The 17,585-nt window shown below is 34.8% G+C and overlaps 2 protein-coding genes across 2 annotated transcripts; both read left to right on the top strand.

Moving 5' to 3' along the window:
• The first annotated feature begins 5,479 nt into the window (after nucleotides 1–5,479).
• LOC104245717 (GDP-Man:Man(3)GlcNAc(2)-PP-Dol alpha-1,2-mannosyltransferase-like) lies at nucleotides 5,480–6,460 on the top strand. Its single transcript, XM_070168550.1, has 3 exons — nucleotides 5,480–5,555; nucleotides 5,761–5,870; nucleotides 5,956–6,460. The coding sequence occupies exons 2-3, from the start codon at nucleotides 5,807–5,809 to the stop codon at nucleotides 6,198–6,200; spliced, it is 309 nt and encodes a 102-aa protein (XP_070024651.1). The 5' UTR covers nucleotides 5,480–5,555; nucleotides 5,761–5,806; the 3' UTR covers nucleotides 6,201–6,460.
• Nucleotides 6,461–16,893: 10,433 nt separating this feature from the next.
• Nucleotides 16,894–17,370, top strand: LOC104245716 (calcium uniporter protein 4, mitochondrial-like). Its single transcript, XM_009801375.2, has one exon. The coding sequence runs from the start codon at nucleotides 16,894–16,896 to the stop codon at nucleotides 17,368–17,370; it is 477 nt and encodes a 158-aa protein (XP_009799677.2).
• The last annotated feature ends 215 nt before the right edge of the window (nucleotides 17,371–17,585 follow it).

Here is a 17,585-nt window from a genome sequence, read left to right as displayed (position 1 = left end):
GAAGTAAGCACAGGAAGAAGATGGATGCAGGAAGCTATGAACTTAGCCCTAAAAACTTGATGTTGTAAAAATGTGAACGGCAAAAAAATAAATTGAAGTATTTATAGAAGCCATTTGGGTGATGTTTGAGGAGCGAAAAGGTCAAACCAATGACGATTCGTGGGCTTCTCGATAATCGTGTTGATAGCGACTTCTGCGCAGCCTTTGAGTCATGGCATTTAATGCTTTGGTAAACTGACGTCATAATGGGAGTATCGAAGAAGCAAGAATTCAAGGTTGTTTCTTATCATTCTATTCTAAGAAATGCAGGGACTATCTGTATACGGTTAAAATCGGAGAGCCAAATTTTATGATCATTATGACATCCCATAGCTCGTCTTTAGAAGGCCCAAGGCACGATTCGAGGCCCAACCCCGAGTGTTCCCTATGCTCGACCTCGGGGTAGAGCAAATTGGCGGCTATGATGAACGAGTGGGAGATTTCCAAGGTGAGCGACTAGAGTTGACCAAGTCCATAAGAATAGTACAAGTCTGTATCGTGGCATTAAATGGTTGTTCCAGCTGCATATCTTTGTAATAAATGTATATGTACTATGTTGAAATTTTTCCTCCTATATAAAGGGGGCCCTTGTTATTTTTTGCGCGGATGATATTGAATACAAGAACATTCTCTGCTCTCTAACTTAAACACTTTCTATTGTCTTTTCTCAGATTTATTACTTACATTTATTGCGTTTCATTTATTGTTCTTCATTTACTACTCATCATTGATCATAAAGAGCTCTCATTAAAGCTCTTAGAACTATTAAGTTCTTCATCGGTCGTCCATACTCTAACGCTTAGCTCGACTCCGAGGCCCCGTATAGTCTAGCCCGAGACCCCGACTCTTGGCCACTCGGTTTGCATAGCGCACTATTTTTCAGGCTCTTATCTTATTTTCTAGTCTCTCACTTAGCATCTACTGCCTAACAACTAGCATCAAAATAAATCACATATTTTTAGAACCACAAAATCAAATCTAATTGTTATTACCATTTTCGAGGTAAAAAATAAGTCAAGTGGCAACATAATAAACAGCTATTTGGCAATGTTAGGACAAAATTAGTTAAGTTAGGTAATAATTGGTTTCTTTTTTTAACTTTAAATTTTAAAATAAATAAATTATGCACTATGTGTTGTTATAATTAGTTACTTTTTTGAATTTGAATTTAAATATCTATATATCTATATATAATAAGAGAGCCAAAGATACCATAGTAAGCCAAGTGGCCGCATAATAAAAAGCCACTTGACGGGTTTATATAGTAATATTATCTACTAATCAAATACAACAATAAAAAAATCTTATATAATAAGAGAGACAAAGACACCATAGTAAGCCAAGTGACAACATAATAAAAAGTTACTTGACAATTTTAGGATAAAATTAGTTAAATTAAGTAATAATTAGTATCTTTTTGAATTTAAATTTTTTTTTAAAAATAAATTATGCACTATGTGTTGTTAACAATTAGTTATTGTTTTTGAATTTGAATTTAAACATCTATCTATATAGTACATATAATAAGTTAGTAAGCCATGTGAAAACATAATAAAAAGCTACTTGACGGGTTTATATAGTAATATTATCTACTAATCAAATATACGAGTAGAAAAAAATATACGAAAAGAGAAAATTAGACTTAATGTTAGGATATTTATAATTTGAATTAATTGGGAAAATAATTTAAATAATATCACTCAATAAAATTATTGATAAATTTTTGACAATTTCTGAAAAACACCTAACCCAAAACCCACGTGTTTAAAAAGAAATTGCCCTTTATTCCATCATCAAAATCTTCTTAATTAAAAAAAAAAACTTCTTAATAAAAAAAATCTATTATTCTCAAAATTTCTATTTGATATGCCAACATATTTCAGCATTCTCACAAACAGTGATAATTATTACGAACAATATATAAATAAAAATTTGTACCATAGAAAGATTTCTTGGTTGCCTAAAATATTCTCCAGGGGATATATGTCTATCAATTCAGGCAACTTTTCAATCTATTAATTATATTATTACTCATATATTTTTATATTATTGCATCAATATTATCAGTTGAAATAGTAATATTATATTTAATATTTTCTGTGCAATGCGCTGGTATAAATACTAGTGTATATTTGAAAAGAAGCATTTTGGTCTTAAAGTTCTTATAGGGGCTTTTTGCGTTATTAATATTTTTATTTTTAATCCAAAAATAATGTTAATGACAATTATGATACAATAGATGGAAGAAGATGCATTTTTTATACTAAAAATAAGTTAGTGGCAATTTTTGTGATTTAATAAGTGGAAGGAGGGCATTTTTGACAGTTTAACTATTTTCCAAAGTTGCTGGTTCCATACCGTCCCCACCAGGATCACAACCGCCGATCGGCTCGCTCTTACTGCTAGTGCGACCTTCGGCTAGGTATCTTCTTCTTCTCTTCTCTCTTCTTAACTTTTTTACTTGATCTTCTCTTTTTGTTTTTGAGTTTTTGTTTCGTTTTTTTTCAATTGGAGAATGATTACGGAAAATTGAATACTCTGATTTTGTGAAAGTGAATTGCTAGTTGTGATTTACGAACTTATAGTGAATTTCTATTTGTTAATTTGTTATTGGGTTACAGAATACGCTCTTTGTCATTTAATTAGTGAAATTCATGTTTTTTAGCTTACAACGGCTTTTAAGTAACTTCTCATTGGAATTTAAATGAATTTGAACGTATTATTTGTTAATCATGGATGGCTTAGATAAGTAAATTATAAGAGTTACGAACTTCCTGAATAAGTAATACTATACTCATTATGTAGATTTTGCTTCTGCACCCAAGGGTGTCACTTAATGGTCAATGAATTGGGTTGAGAACCATGAACTCTAAGGTTCAAATCTCAGTGGAGACAAAAAACACTAAGTAATTTCTCCCATATGTCTAAGCTTTGGTGGACAAAGTTACGTAATACATGTTGCTAGTGGGAGGTAGCAGGTATCCCGTGAAACTGGTTATGATGCGCACAAGCTGGCCTCGACACCAACTCGATTTTGCTTCTTAGGTCATAATTTTTTTATTTTCCTATTTATTTGTTGCTTGGCGACTTTTAGTGATTATCTTATCAAGAGTGAAGTATTCACAAGTTAAAGGAAAATCTCCAAAATAGAGTTTTTCTGAGAGATTATTTAGTTTTATTTGAATTAAAAAAGAGATATTTGTAATGACTAGAATAAAAAGAAAGAAATTTGGAGAAAATTACTTTTCTGAAAATATATTTTGCTTGTTAACTTGATCCAATCACTGTTGCTTGTTGATTTGAAGTTGTTGTCTTAATAGAATCTACACCCAAAGGTGTGGCTAGTGGTCAATAAAGTGGGTGAGAACCATAAGGTCTCATGTTAAAATTCCAGTGAAGGCAGAAAATACTAGGTCATTTCTTCCCATCTACTAAACCTTGATGGATAGAGTTACTTGGCCTAGTACCTGTTATTGGTGGGAGGTGGCAGATACCACATGAAATTAGTCGATGTGCGTGCAAGCTAGCCCGGAAATCACAATAATAATTAAAAAAAAAAAAAAAAATCTGCTATGGCGAACACCTTGATCACCACTGTGATTTTCGCTTACGTCTTTTGCCTTCCTTTTTTTATTGTAAAATGTTAGCAAGCTTTAAATTTTTAAGTGTATTTTCTATTTGTTTTTCATTATCCATTTAGCCGAAGCGATATATGGATCGGGTTGCACGCTGCAGCGATATATGAATCGGGCTGCACGCTGCAGCGATATATGGATCGGGCTGCACGCCGCATCGATATAGCGCTTGGGCTGTAGGAGCCCCTCCGGAGTTTGTACATCCCCAATGAGTGCAGTCGACTATATATATATATGGATCGGGCTGCACGCCGCATCAGTTATTATACAGCACTGAGTGATTTAGTGTGTTGAGTATTGAGCTTAGTAAGAGAGGATGCAAGGTAATGAAATTGAGTACTCTGAGAGTGTAAGTACATGTTTCACCTGTGAGATACATGGCATTCACATGCATACATGACATACAGGCATACATGACATACAAGCATAGATATGCATTCTTCCTCATGCTATATAGTATTACGCCATTCATGACTTATTATATACATTGATATATGGGTATGGAGAGGCATTTTATACTTATTATTTGAAAAGAAAATAAATATTTTATCTATTGTGGAAAAGATATTTGGAAAATTACAGTTTTCAAACTTACTCGTACTTTTGGCATTTTCGGTAAGAGATCTGAGATTTTCTTTCACCGAGATATTTGAAAAGCATGATCATTTTCTGGAACTGTGAACGAGCTGAGTATTTTACTTTTGAGATATCTCTTTTATACTTGCATTTATATTGTTATGAACTGTTGTGGAAATATTGGCTTTAGACCCGATCTTGTGTTAGCTCGTCACTGCTTCAACATGAGGTTAGATTTGTTACTTTTTGAGTACATGGGGTCTGTTGTACTCATATCGCACTTCCTATAAAGTGCGTGCAGATCCCGGATGTCGATGTTGCTACGTTCGATGGTTGTTGGATTTGAAGGCGTACTCGCGTTCTTGTTGTAGCTGCCTCTTGTTCACGGTATCCTTAGACTATAAAATTATGTTTATGTACTTTTCAAACAGACCGTGTAATTGTTCAATTGTTGCTTGGTAAACTCCCTTCATAGAAACTCATGATTTGTACTACCAATCCTTGGGAAATGTATAAGATTTAGATAATTCTCTTGTTTAATTATTTTATTAAGTTAAATAAAACTGGATAATTGTTAATTGGCTTACCTAGCGGGTTGGGTTAGGTGCAATCACGACTGGTGGATTTTGGATCGTGACAATTAGTTAAATTAAGTAATAATTAGTATCTTTTTGAATTTAAATTATTTTATTAGTTACTGTTTTAGAATTTGAATTTAAATATATATTCTATCTATATATAATATGAGAGAAAAAGACGCCATAATAAGCCCTGATTTTACTGAATTTTTAGGTCCACAACTTTTCTTTAATTGCTTGAAGCTATTCACTAGGGATGGGCTTTTTATTGCCTAGGCTACCCCCCCTCCCCCCTCCCGAAAAAATTAAGAAAAAAGAGGAAGTGTTTTTTAAAAAAATTAATAAAAATTGCACTCGAAAAGCTCGTTCTCGCTTACGGAAAAAGAAACCGAAGCCGAGCAGTTTTGAGTGAATGGATACTCCGAAATAGAACGAGAAAAATTGAATTTGATTAATTCAACTTATAAGACTTTGGAACAATTAGAAAATTACAAAAATGAAACGATTCAGTTTGAACAGCAAAGGGCGATTAATCAACTTCGGCAACGGATTTTCCAACAAGCCTTGCGAGGAGCTCTAGGAATACTTTGACAATGAAATTCTGCCCCCGATCCCCTTCATAAAATTCATAAAAAAGGAGAGATTTATTGATATATTTATTGGATCTATCGGGACTTACGGGGCTCGAACCCGCATCTTCCGCCTTGACAGGGCATCGGGTGTTCAGGTAATGTAATACACAAAGAGGAAATATATTTATGCATGCGTGTAAATTGCTTACCCCACTGGATTGGATATCTTGGTAGTTCCGTTAGGTCTATGTTTAGACATAGAATGTGAAATGTTTTGGTAGATTATCCATTTCCGTCAATTTAATACATGATTACCATGGTGAAAAACTTCATTTTTGTTTTTAATCTTTGTTGGTGCAGTGATTTGGTCACACTTTTGGGTGGTGCTGTAGCTGGAATCCATTTCATGACAGATGAGCACTTTGGCATAAGTGTAGTTGAATACATGGCTGCTGGCGCGATACCAATTGGTTAGTCATGTTATGTAGTTTCTCTTGTTCTGTATTTAAGTATATGACTTATTTAGTTGACTTCAAGTTTGTCGGTTTCATTCAGCACATAATTCAGCTGGCCCAAGGATGGATATTGTGTTACCAGAAGATTCGAAGCAGACTGGGTTCCTTGCCCAGAGCGTAGAGGAATATGCTGAAGCCATTATTGAAGTCATTAAGATGCCAGAGAATGAGAGGCTGGAGATAGCTGTTGCTGCGAGGAAGCGAGCCTCCATGTTCTCAGAGCAAAGGTTTTATGAAGATTTTAAGGCTGCTGTGCGACCAATCTTTTGTGATGGTACCAAATGATTACAAAATCTTTGTTTCCATAAATACAAGACATGAATTTTGTTGCAACATATTTAAACTTTGTCCTATCTTGTCTTTTTCTAGTTTTCCTTTCTTTATAAATTTTACTTTAGATTGTATTTATACTTTGTCAGTAACTTAGCCTTGAAGTTACTAATTACAGGAAAAAAGTCTGCCTCTGATTTGGCAGTTAGAATAAAAGAGATGGTCCTCCTTTCTTTAGATTTAGCTAAAGTAGATAGTCATATATACTGGCACGGCGGGGCGTTAAAGATAAAGGGAATAATATTTATGGGTCTAATGTCTGTCTGGTGAAAAAAAATTCAATTCCATCTTCAATTCATGTTGAATTTTGTGCAGCTACGTATTTTCTTAGGAGCTGTAAATTTTTCAATCACTTTTGCTGTGATGTTCATGCATTAAGCATATCCGAGAATTCATTTTCATTTTTATTTATTGTTGGGAAGGTGGGAAGGGGGATCTATATTATATTAAAAAGAGAGTAGTGAAGCACGTGGTTAAGCCAAGTAGCAAGCTAAAATTAAGCTACTTGGCAATTTTAAGACAACATAAAAAATTTAAATTAAATGGAAACATATTTAATGGAAGTAGTAGTCCAAGATTTTGTGTAAGTTCAATTTCATTCTTTAATTAATCAAAGCCAATTATTTTAAGATTTAAACTAAAAATAAAAATATTCTCTTTTTAATGACCAAATACTTACACAAAAAAAAAAGATGTAATTTTCATTAAGCAAACCAATATACTATAACTATAGATATCTATATCTATATTCTATATTATATTAAAAGGAGAGTAGTGAACCATGTGGTTAAGCCAAGTGGCAAGCTAAAATGAAGTCACCTGGCAATTTTAAGACAACATAAAAATTTGAATTATAAATGGAAACATATTTAATGGACGTAGTAGTCCAAGATTTTGTGTAAGTTGAATTTTATTCTTTAATTAATCAAAGCCAATTATTTTAAGATTTAAACTAAAAACAAAAATATTCTCTTTTTAATGACCAAAAACGTACAAAAATAAGGATGTAATTTTCATTAAACAAACCAATATACTATAACTATAGATAACTTTAATTAAATTTGTGTATAATATAGATTTTGTGTATAATTCAATTATGGTATGTATCCTTTTTGAGAAAGAATCATTGTATATTACACATTAATCTATATTATATTAAAAGGAGAGTAGTGAAACATGTGGTTAAGCCAAGTGGCAAGCTAAAATGAAGCCACTTGGCAATTTTAAGACCACATAAAAAATTTGATTATAAATGGAAACATATTTAATGTAAGTAGTAGTCCAAGATTTTGTATAACTTGAATTTCATTCTTTGATTAATCAAAGCCAATTATTTTAAGATTTAAACTAAAAATAAAAATATTCTCTTTTTAATGTCCAAAGACGTACACAAAAAAAAAAGATGTAATTTTCATTAAGCAAACTAATATACTATAACTATAGATATCTTTAATTAAATTTGTGTATAATATAGATTTTGTGTATAATTCAATTATGGTATGTATCCTTTTTGAGAAAGAGTCATTGTATATTACACATTAATTTTAAGTTAAAATAATAATTCTTTATTTAGTAGAAGCTTTGTATTTGGCCTTATTTGTAAATAATATACAATACTATATCTATCATATACATTACTATAGGTATCTTTAATTAAATTTTGTGTATAATTCATTTATGGTAAGTATCTTTTTTTGAGAAAGAATTAATTAAAATTTCGTTAATTTCGTTTTGTATCTTACAAAAATTTGAATTATAAATGAAAATATTTTTAATGGAAGTAGTAGTCCAAGATTTTCTGTAAGTTGAATTTCGTTCTTTAATTAATCAAAGCCAATTATTTTAAGATTTAAACTAAAAATAAAAATATTCTCTTCTTAATGACCAAAGACGTAAACAAAAAAAGGATGCAATTTTCATCAAGCAAACCAATATACTGTAACTATAGATATCTTTAATTAAATTTGTATATAATATAGATTTTGTGAATTCAATCATGGCATGTATCCTTTTTGAGAAAGAATCATTGTATATTACACATTAATTTTAAGTTAAAATAATAATTCTTTATTTAGTACAAGCTTTGTATTTGACCTTATTTGTGAACAATATACATTACTATAAGTATCATATACATTACTATAAGTATCTTTAATTAAATTTTGTGTATAATTCAGTTATGGTGTCACGACAAACCCGGACCCGGTCGTGATGGCGCCTCTCGTGAAGATAAGGCCAGCCAACTAACCCCAATTCGATATTAAACAGTTAAACAACAGGAAAACAGTCTAAAACATGATAAAATAATCCAAAGTAGCAGATAATGTCATAAATACGCGAAAGAACAACCCAACACAGCCCTAAACCGGCGTTTCACTAGTCATGAGCATCTACAAGTTCTAATATAAATATGAGAAGTCTATAAACTATTACAAATTGTTTGATATAGAGATAGAAATGACAAAGAGGGAGAAACACGAGTCTGCGGACGTCAAACAGCTACCTCGTGAACTCCGAATGTCCGCCGGGAGCTCTCAACTCGCACTGGCAGGATCAGCAACGCCTGAATCTGCACACAGGGGTGCAGGAAGTAAAGTGAGTACTCCAACTCAGTGAGTAACAAATGTAAATAAAGACTGAAAGCAAGAAATCACATAAGGCACAAAGCATTCTATAATGAAGCAGTAAAACCATTTAAAATCAGAGAATCAGTAAAAGATAGGTAAAATCCTTTAACTCAAATGTGTTTTCATGAAAAGCCTTTTTCAATACTTAAGCAGGTAATTGACAGTCAATTATGAAAAGTAAGCACATAAAGGTTCGTCCCTCGGGCACAGTATCAACAAATCCGCTCCTCGGGCAACATCTCAGAACAGTGCTAGCCCCTCGGGCAATCATATAGAACAATACCAGCCCCTCGGACTCAATCTCACATCACAATGGGTACCCGCACTCACTGGGGGTGTACAGACTCCTGAAAGGGCTCCTTACGGCCCAAGCGCAATATCAAGCCACCTCGTGGCATCATCACTAGGCCCTTGGCCTCATATCAATCAAGCCACCTCGTGGCGTACATGTCTCAGGCTCTCGGCCTCATAATCAGTATCAAATGTTTCCTCACAACATAGGCCCTCGGCCTTACTCAGTCAAAAATCCTCACAAGCAACTCAGGCAATAGTAAAACAGTGATTCTCAGCCCAATTATCATTTAAAAGGTCATTTAGGTATTAAAACTGAGTAAACATGGCTGATTATGAAAACAGTGGAAAATAACATGATTGAATTCAAGTATAAAGTCAAAACAGTGAGGAAATATCAATAAAAATCCCCGAAGGGTTCAAATAGTTGACACGAAGCCGAAATATAGCGTTCAGCCCAAATAATGATGATCGCAAATAGATTTAAGTCAAATACGTGGTAAAATCATCAATCGGGACAGACCAAGTCACAAACCCCAATAGTGCACGATCCCACACTCGTCATCAAGCGTGTGCCTCACCTAAATATAGCACTACGATGTGAAATCCGGGGTTTTAAACCCTCAGAACATCTTGACAATCATTACTCACCTCGAACAGGTCAAATCTCTAGCTCGCGACGCCGTTGCCCCTCGAATCGGCCTCCCCTCGCGTCGAATCTATCCAAACCCAGAACGAGGACGTCAAAATATGCTAAGGGAACGAAGCCCAAGCAAAAACAATTAAAATATGACACAAATCCCGAATTTACCAAAACCCGACCCCACATCTCAGAATTCGATAATTTTTACATCAATAGATTCCTTATCTTCCCATGAGTTTATACATATCAAAAGTTCTCAAATCCGACCCCAAATGGTCCTTCAAATCCCCGATTAAAGGTCTAAGTTCACAAGCCCTAGTTTTCCCAATTTTCACCCTTAATTTCCATAATTTCTAGCTCTAATCCGTGAAATAACACCATAGGAACGAGTTTTAGGTTCAAATTCCTTACCTCAATGAAGTTCCCTTGAAATCCCTCTCTCAAATCGTCCAAAAAGCTCCAAAGTCGAGATAAAATGGTGAAATAGCTCAAAATTCACTAAGGCTACAATTTATACCTTCTGCCCAATCATTTTTGCATCTGCGGCTCTTTAACCGCTTCTGCAGTACCGCATTTACGGTTATTTCTCCGCTTCTGCGGATATCACTTAGTTTATGATTTTTCCGCTTCTGCTATCCCTCATCCGCATCTGCGACATCGCCGATGCGGTCCATCTCACCGCTTCTGCGGTTCCTGACTCCCTCAGCATTTTCCGCTTCTGCGGCTCCTCTTTCGCACGTGCGGCGTCGCACCTGCAGTCCCCAATCCGCAGGTGCGAAAATACTAGAAGAGCAAAGTTCAGCAGCTGCAACAAGGTTTCAACTCCCCGTCACCCATCCGAAATCATCCTGAGGCCCCCGTGACCTCAACCAAAAGTACAAACATATCCTAATACATTATTCGAACTTTTTCCAATCATCAAAACACCTCAACAATATCAAATCACCCAAAACACCTCAAACAACATCAAATCACCCAAAACACATCGAATTCAAGCCAAACTTTCTAAAATCTTCCGAATTCTGCTTTTGATCAAAACCCAACCAAACCACGTCCGAATGACTTGAAATTTTGCACGCACATCCCAAATGACACAACGGAACTACTACAACTCTCGGAATTCCATTCCGACCCCTATATAAAAATCTCTTTACCAACCGGAAATCGCCAAAATCTCAACTTCACCAATTCAAGCCTAAATCTACTACGAACCTCCAAAATTAATTTCGATCACGCTCTTAAGTCACAAATCACCTCCCGAAGCTAACCGAACTATCGGAACTCACATCCAAGCCCTCTAACACATAAGTCAATATCCAATTGACTTTTCCAACTTAAACTCACTTTAAAGAGACTAGGTGTCTCAAATCTTACCAAATCCTTTCCGAACTCTATCCGAACAACCCGATGCTACATAACATGGATAAACAAAGCATAACAAAGAAGAAATAAGGAAAACGGAGCGGTAACTCATGAGACGACTGACTGGGTCATCACATATGGTAAGTATCTTTTTTTGAGAAAGAATTAATTAAAATTTCATTAATTTCGTTTTGTATCTTACACATTTATTTTAAGTTGAAATAATAATTCTTTATTTAGTACAACCTTTGTATCTGACCTTATATGTGAATAATATACATTACTATAAATATCATATACATTACTATATGTATCTTTAATTAAATTTGTGTATAATTCGATAGATATCCTTTTTTAAGAAAGAATTAATTAAAATTTTGTTAATTTCGTTTTGTATCTTACACATTAATTTTAAGTTGAAATAATAATTTTTATTTAGTACAAACTTTGTATTTGACCTTCTTTGTGAACAATATATATTATTATAGGTATTTTTAATTAATTTTTGTGTATAATTCAGTTATGATAGGTATTCTTTTTTAAGAAAGAATTAATTAAATAAATATTTTTTATCTTACATCTATAATATATTAACGGAAATGATATTATTAACAAGAGGACAAAGGACAAAGACAAGAAAAATTAAAGTTTGGTGGTTAACAAAAAAAATAAACGAAGGTTCAAAATTCAAAAAGCCCAAAGCTAAAAAATGAAGATCTGTATCATTTCTTGAGCACATTCGCTCCTACACATTGATTTACACATACGTTTTTTAAAAATTAGGATTTCAGATGCCTTAAAAATTGATTTACTTCGATAGTTTTTTCTTAGAAATCTTTATTTAAGCAACTTTTATTTAGGTTTGGCTTCTCTACATTGCTTAGGGTTTAGCTTACACACAAAGTACTGCAAAGTGTAGCTCCAAATTATAACTATATCAGCGAAATATCAACGTCCAAAATAAGTTGGAATTTGAAGGTTTGTGTTGTTAGATTATGGCACGTTCCAGACCGCGAGAAACCAAAAAAATCCTAATTCAATTGAATTAATTATTCAAGATGAAAGGTGCATACTCTTTTAATTATTATTATTTTTTCGAGTTGTGATGTATTTTCTTCAAGTTATGCGCCTTACTAACTTAACTTTCTTTTCAAATTTTTTGTTTTAGGGAGATCGAATTCATGCAACTATGGGAAGAGCTATTATTAAATAATTTATTATTTAATTATTGAGTATTGTTATTGTCTTATGATCCTATGGTCTTATGTATCATTTTCTTTAGTTAATATTTTTAATTTGGTATAACTATGTTATGTGGCAGTTCATCAGAGGTGACATTTTAGGCTTTTTTTTTTCCAGCGCCTCACTCCTAGAATCTTGAAGCCAATTACGTATTTCTCTGTTTTCTTTATATATGATTTACTCTCTGTCATTATTGGTTACTGTATTTGTGTATTTTATTTTCATATTGTTGTGATTAATTTGCCACAAGTTTTTATCATATTTGAGTGATATTGTCGTGTTAGAGCTTGCAGATTAGTGAGAAATGGAGAATACTAATGGATTATACTAGCAATCTTCATCTGCTGCTGGGTGGACAACAACAGTGGCCAAAGAACCAGAAACTGGGGAATTCTATATTGAGGTAGTATGCAACTTTTTTACTTTAATGCAAAGTTGGATAATTTATTGCAGAGAGCATAATATAAGCTAGATGCATTGAGAAAGTCTAAAAAGATATCGCCTGTAGTGACATGGAACAGTGGCCTGTGACTATGTTATCTGCAGTCCAAGTGCATAAAGCTCATCTAGATTCTGATGTTGGCGTGATGAGATCTGTTGGCTTCCTAGAATCCAAGCTATTGATGTATTTGAATATATTTTATTCTACACTTAATCAAAATATCTGAAAGTCTGCAATAATTTTAGACGCCAACTAAGTTTCCTTCTAAAGATCATTCTGGCATGTCTTCTTCATTATCTCATCATTAATAGAATATATGTTGTCTCTCATTTCCGTCAAAAATTATCGCCCAAGGACCAAAAATTCTTGAATTTTTACTCATGCCTTTTTGTAGTAATAAACCTCAATACAGAGGACAACTTATGGAAAATTATGTCCATGAGCATTTGCTACAATAATGTTCTCTTAGCCACATGCTTCATATCAAGCAAATTGTACAGCATTATTATTTTTCGTGGAACATTCATATCAAGCAAATTGTATAATATCATTATTTCTTATGGAACATTTATTAGGAGATGAAATGAAAGTTTACCGGAGTATTAATATGTTTTTAATGTTTGATTGTAAAGATGGTATTAACACTAACATATTAAATTTTATGGTGAAAATCATTCTTTTTAATTATCCGTGCATGTTTATTTGGTCTAACATGCCCATCACGCCGGTACTAATACTAGTTTATTTATAAAAAGAAAGAATGATAAGTTTATGGAAGAATTTGGTCTAACATGTTTTTTTTGGACAGTTTCCTTGGCAATAACTGGAGTTACTGGACAATAATAAAGATGGGCATTGCATGGACTATACATACTTCTCATATAGTTTTTCATTGAATAAATGAAATTAACGGTGGAAATTATATCTGACAAGGGAAAAAGTTTATCATAGTGAATAAATAAAAGCTTCTAACACTTCTAAATTTAATTTTCATTTACATGTAAAATTTTAAGTTTAATATCTTAATTTCCATATACACTTTTAGAAATGACTTTCTTTTCTGAGACCAAAAATAAAAAAGGAAAACAGTAGCTTATCTTATGTATTTGTTGGTTGGTTTTATGTTTATGGGAAACAGTAAGATCATAGAAATTCAGATCCCATTATGAAAAATATATTGGAGGGTAATATCGGGGGCCCCATGTGTACCATACAGTTTGCAAGTGACGAAGAGGCAGTGTTCCAAGTGCACCAGTGTTGATTACACTGTTCCTGAGTGACCGTTAATTTCTGCAGTCTTCACTGTCCAGCACTTTTAATGGTAGGGTCTTCAACTCCTCATTTGAGGAACCAAGGGAGGAGACAGTAGCTGTTTCCAAGTCTTTGGGGGCTTTCAGCAACAATATGTTTCTTTCTTACTCTCTCTTAGGTATAACCAATTCTTGCTTTACACTTTTAATATCTCATTGTTGTTACGATCCGAATTTTTTATCCTCGAAAGTCGTGATGGCGCCTACTAATGAAAGCTAAGCAAGCCAACCCTTAACTATCTAATTCCTTACCAAATTACTTCCTTTTAACAATTACGAGCAATAACATAAAAACAACAGAACTTTAAATAATTAAGCGGAAGATAACCATGCAATATCTGAATGCTACGTCTATTACAACTTTTAAAACCTCAAATACCCCAAAACCTGGAGTTACAGTGCCACAGACTGTCTAAGAGTTTCTACATACAAGGTCTGAAGAAATGTAACACACTGTTTCTGAACAAAGGAAATGAAACAGGAAATAGAGATAGAGGGAGACGCCAGGGCCTGCGGACGCCTACAGGTCTACCTTGGGTCTCCGAATGGACTGAAGGAAGCCCTCCAACTACTGTTCGAAAGCTCTGGGATCTGCACACAGTGCAGAATGTAGTATCAGCACAACCGACCCCATGTGCTGGTAAGTGTCTGGCCTAACCCCGGCGAGGTAGTGACAAGGCTAGGACCAGACTCCAGATAAACCTGTGCAGTTATATAACATATGGCGGAAAAGTAACAAGTAATAAGCAATTAAATCTGGGGAAGGGGAACATGCTTCGAGGGTAGCTGACAAAACAAAATAACAAGGAAGCTAACAATATAACTTCTAACACAGATAAAGAGAAGTAAAGACAGCTTTCACTTTCAGTTTCCATCTTGTTGCAAGCGTGCAACCCGATCCCATTTCTCATATCTTGTGGTAGGCGTACCACCCGCTCCCATTTCATAATATCTTGTGGTATGCGTACCACCTGCTCCCATTTTATAATATCTTGTGGTAGGCGTACCATCCGCTCCCATTTCATAATATCTTGTGGTAGGCGTACCACCCGCTCCCTTTTACAGTTCATCACACAATCACAAGAAATCCCGGAAAGGGAACATAAGTGATATAATAACTTCCCGGCAAGGGACAAAAGCAATATAAAAATTTCCCGGCAAGGGAACAACAATACCGAAATAGTCATCCCGGCCAGGAAGAATCAGCTATAACCAATCTCACTTAGCTGGTACTCAGTTCAATTAATGGAAATGCTCAATCATATAAGATCATTAATTAAAGCATACAAAGTGTCATTCAAGAACAAAACAACTTTCAATTTAAGACCCACGGTCATGTTTGATACCAACGTATAGATACTCATTACCATGCCTATACGTCGTACTCAACAAGAAGCAAGTAGCAAGTATGACTCAACTCCTAATCCCTCAAGTTAGGGCTAGACCAAACACTTACCTCGAAGCTTTGAACACCACTCAAGCCTTAATTATTGCTTTACCCCTTAATTCCACCACCAATCCACTCGAATTTAGTCACAAGTTGCTTAATTACATCAATAAGTGCTAAATGAATCAACCCCAATGCATGAAAATGAGTTTTCCCAAAGTTTTACCCAAAAAGTCAAAATCACCCCTGGGCCCACGTGGTCGAAACCCGAGGTTCAGACCAAAACCCGATTACCTATTCCCCCACGAATCCAAATATATAATTTGTTTTGAAATGGGACCTCAAATTGAGGTCCAAATCCTCAATTTTAGAAAAAACCTAGGTTTTACCCAAAACACCCAATTTTCCCCATGAAAATCTTTGATTTGAATTTGAAATCATGTTAAAAGATGTTAAGGAGTGAAGAAAATGAGTTAGAAATCGCTTACCAACGTTTTGGAGAAGAAAGGTTGTTTGAAAAATCGCCTCTTATGTTTTTGGGGTTTTGAAAAGTGAAAATTAGCTGAAATTCTCGTTTATTTATACCCCTCTCAGACCCTCTGTGCGGACCGCAACCGCAAAGGCCTCCCTGAAGACCTGCAGTTCAGCACCCTGTGCGGACCGCACAAAGGCGACTGCGGCCGCATAGCCTCCACCGCGCTCCGCACAAAGGCGACCGCGGCCACGCTGGCTCCTCCGCGGTCGCACGCGATTTCTCGCGGACCGCACTAAAGTGTTCAGAGACCTGCAACTTCCTGAACCTGCAACATCTGACTTTCTAAGCCTAAGGCATCCCGAAACCTACTTGAAACTCACCCGAGCCCTCGAAACTCCAACCCAAGTATACACACAACCTCAAAAAATACCCTACGGACATATTCGTGTAATCAAATTACCAAAATAACATCACGAGCATCGAATTAAACCTCGAGATCAATGAAATTTCTCAAAACGCTTTTAAACATCAAATTTCTCAATTAAGGTCCGGATCGCATCAAACGACGTCCGTTTTTAACCAAATTTCACAGGCGAAATGACTTCCTGGCCACTTAAATTTGTAGGGCTTTTGAAAGCCGATACACAAACTTTCATCTTTCCCATTTAAGCACTCAAACTCCTGAAACCTATAACTAATAAACACCTTTGACCATTGACTATGCTAATGTGGCAGTAGCTTATCTTACGTGGACATAGTGCATACAAATCACATTCAAATGGTGCACGTATCTGTTATTATTCATTAAAAAAGATTGTAAAATAAAAAAAAACCAGAAACTATAAGGAAAACAAAAAAAGAAGAAGAAAATGGTGGCTGGGTTTATTGACTCCGCCTTAATCCACCGATTCCTCCAAAAAAGAGAAATCAACCATGCAGCTAGACTGCCGGAATTTTTATCAATTCCTATGGGAGATAAATTGAGAGAAAAATTGAGGTCTATGAATGTTACCGGAGGAAGGATTAGATCTGAAGGCCTAGCTCCACCAGCTCCGACGACGGAGACGACGAATTTTTCGGGGGAGGCTATGGGGAGAATTACAGTGAATGATGCTAGGAAAATTTTGAGGTTTTCTCAGTTGGAGAAAGTGAGATTGAGACTTAGAGATATGCTGATGAACTCCATTTCTTACTCTAAATTCGTTGAGATCTATAGTGAAGTTTGTAGCAATAGAGAACAGGGTTTGGAGTTTGCAAAGATGTTGGACGATTCAGGCAGCGTCATCGTTTTTGGTGACGTCGTTTTGCTCCATCCCCATCAGGTAAAAGTTGCACAACTATGGTGAAGAAGAAAATAAGGGAAATAGAAGAAAAAGTAGAAATTAATAAATTTATTCCAGCACATCTATGGGGTTTGTTTCCCTTGACGTGTAACAATCTAATTGGTCATTTCTGACTGGATGGACACGTATGTGAATGTGTAATACACGCGCGTAGGATCAAGGGTCCAATGTGTTTATTAGTTAAGGGTTTCACGAGTTTGAGTGTTCAAATGGGAAAG

Source organism: Nicotiana sylvestris, chromosome 3, assembly GCF_000393655.2.
Source record: "Nicotiana sylvestris chromosome 3, ASM39365v2, whole genome shotgun sequence".
NCBI lineage: Eukaryota > Viridiplantae > Streptophyta > Magnoliopsida > Solanales > Solanaceae > Nicotiana > Nicotiana sylvestris.
Note: the sequence above shows the minus strand (reverse complement) of the source record. Positions and strands in the feature narration are given on the sequence as shown.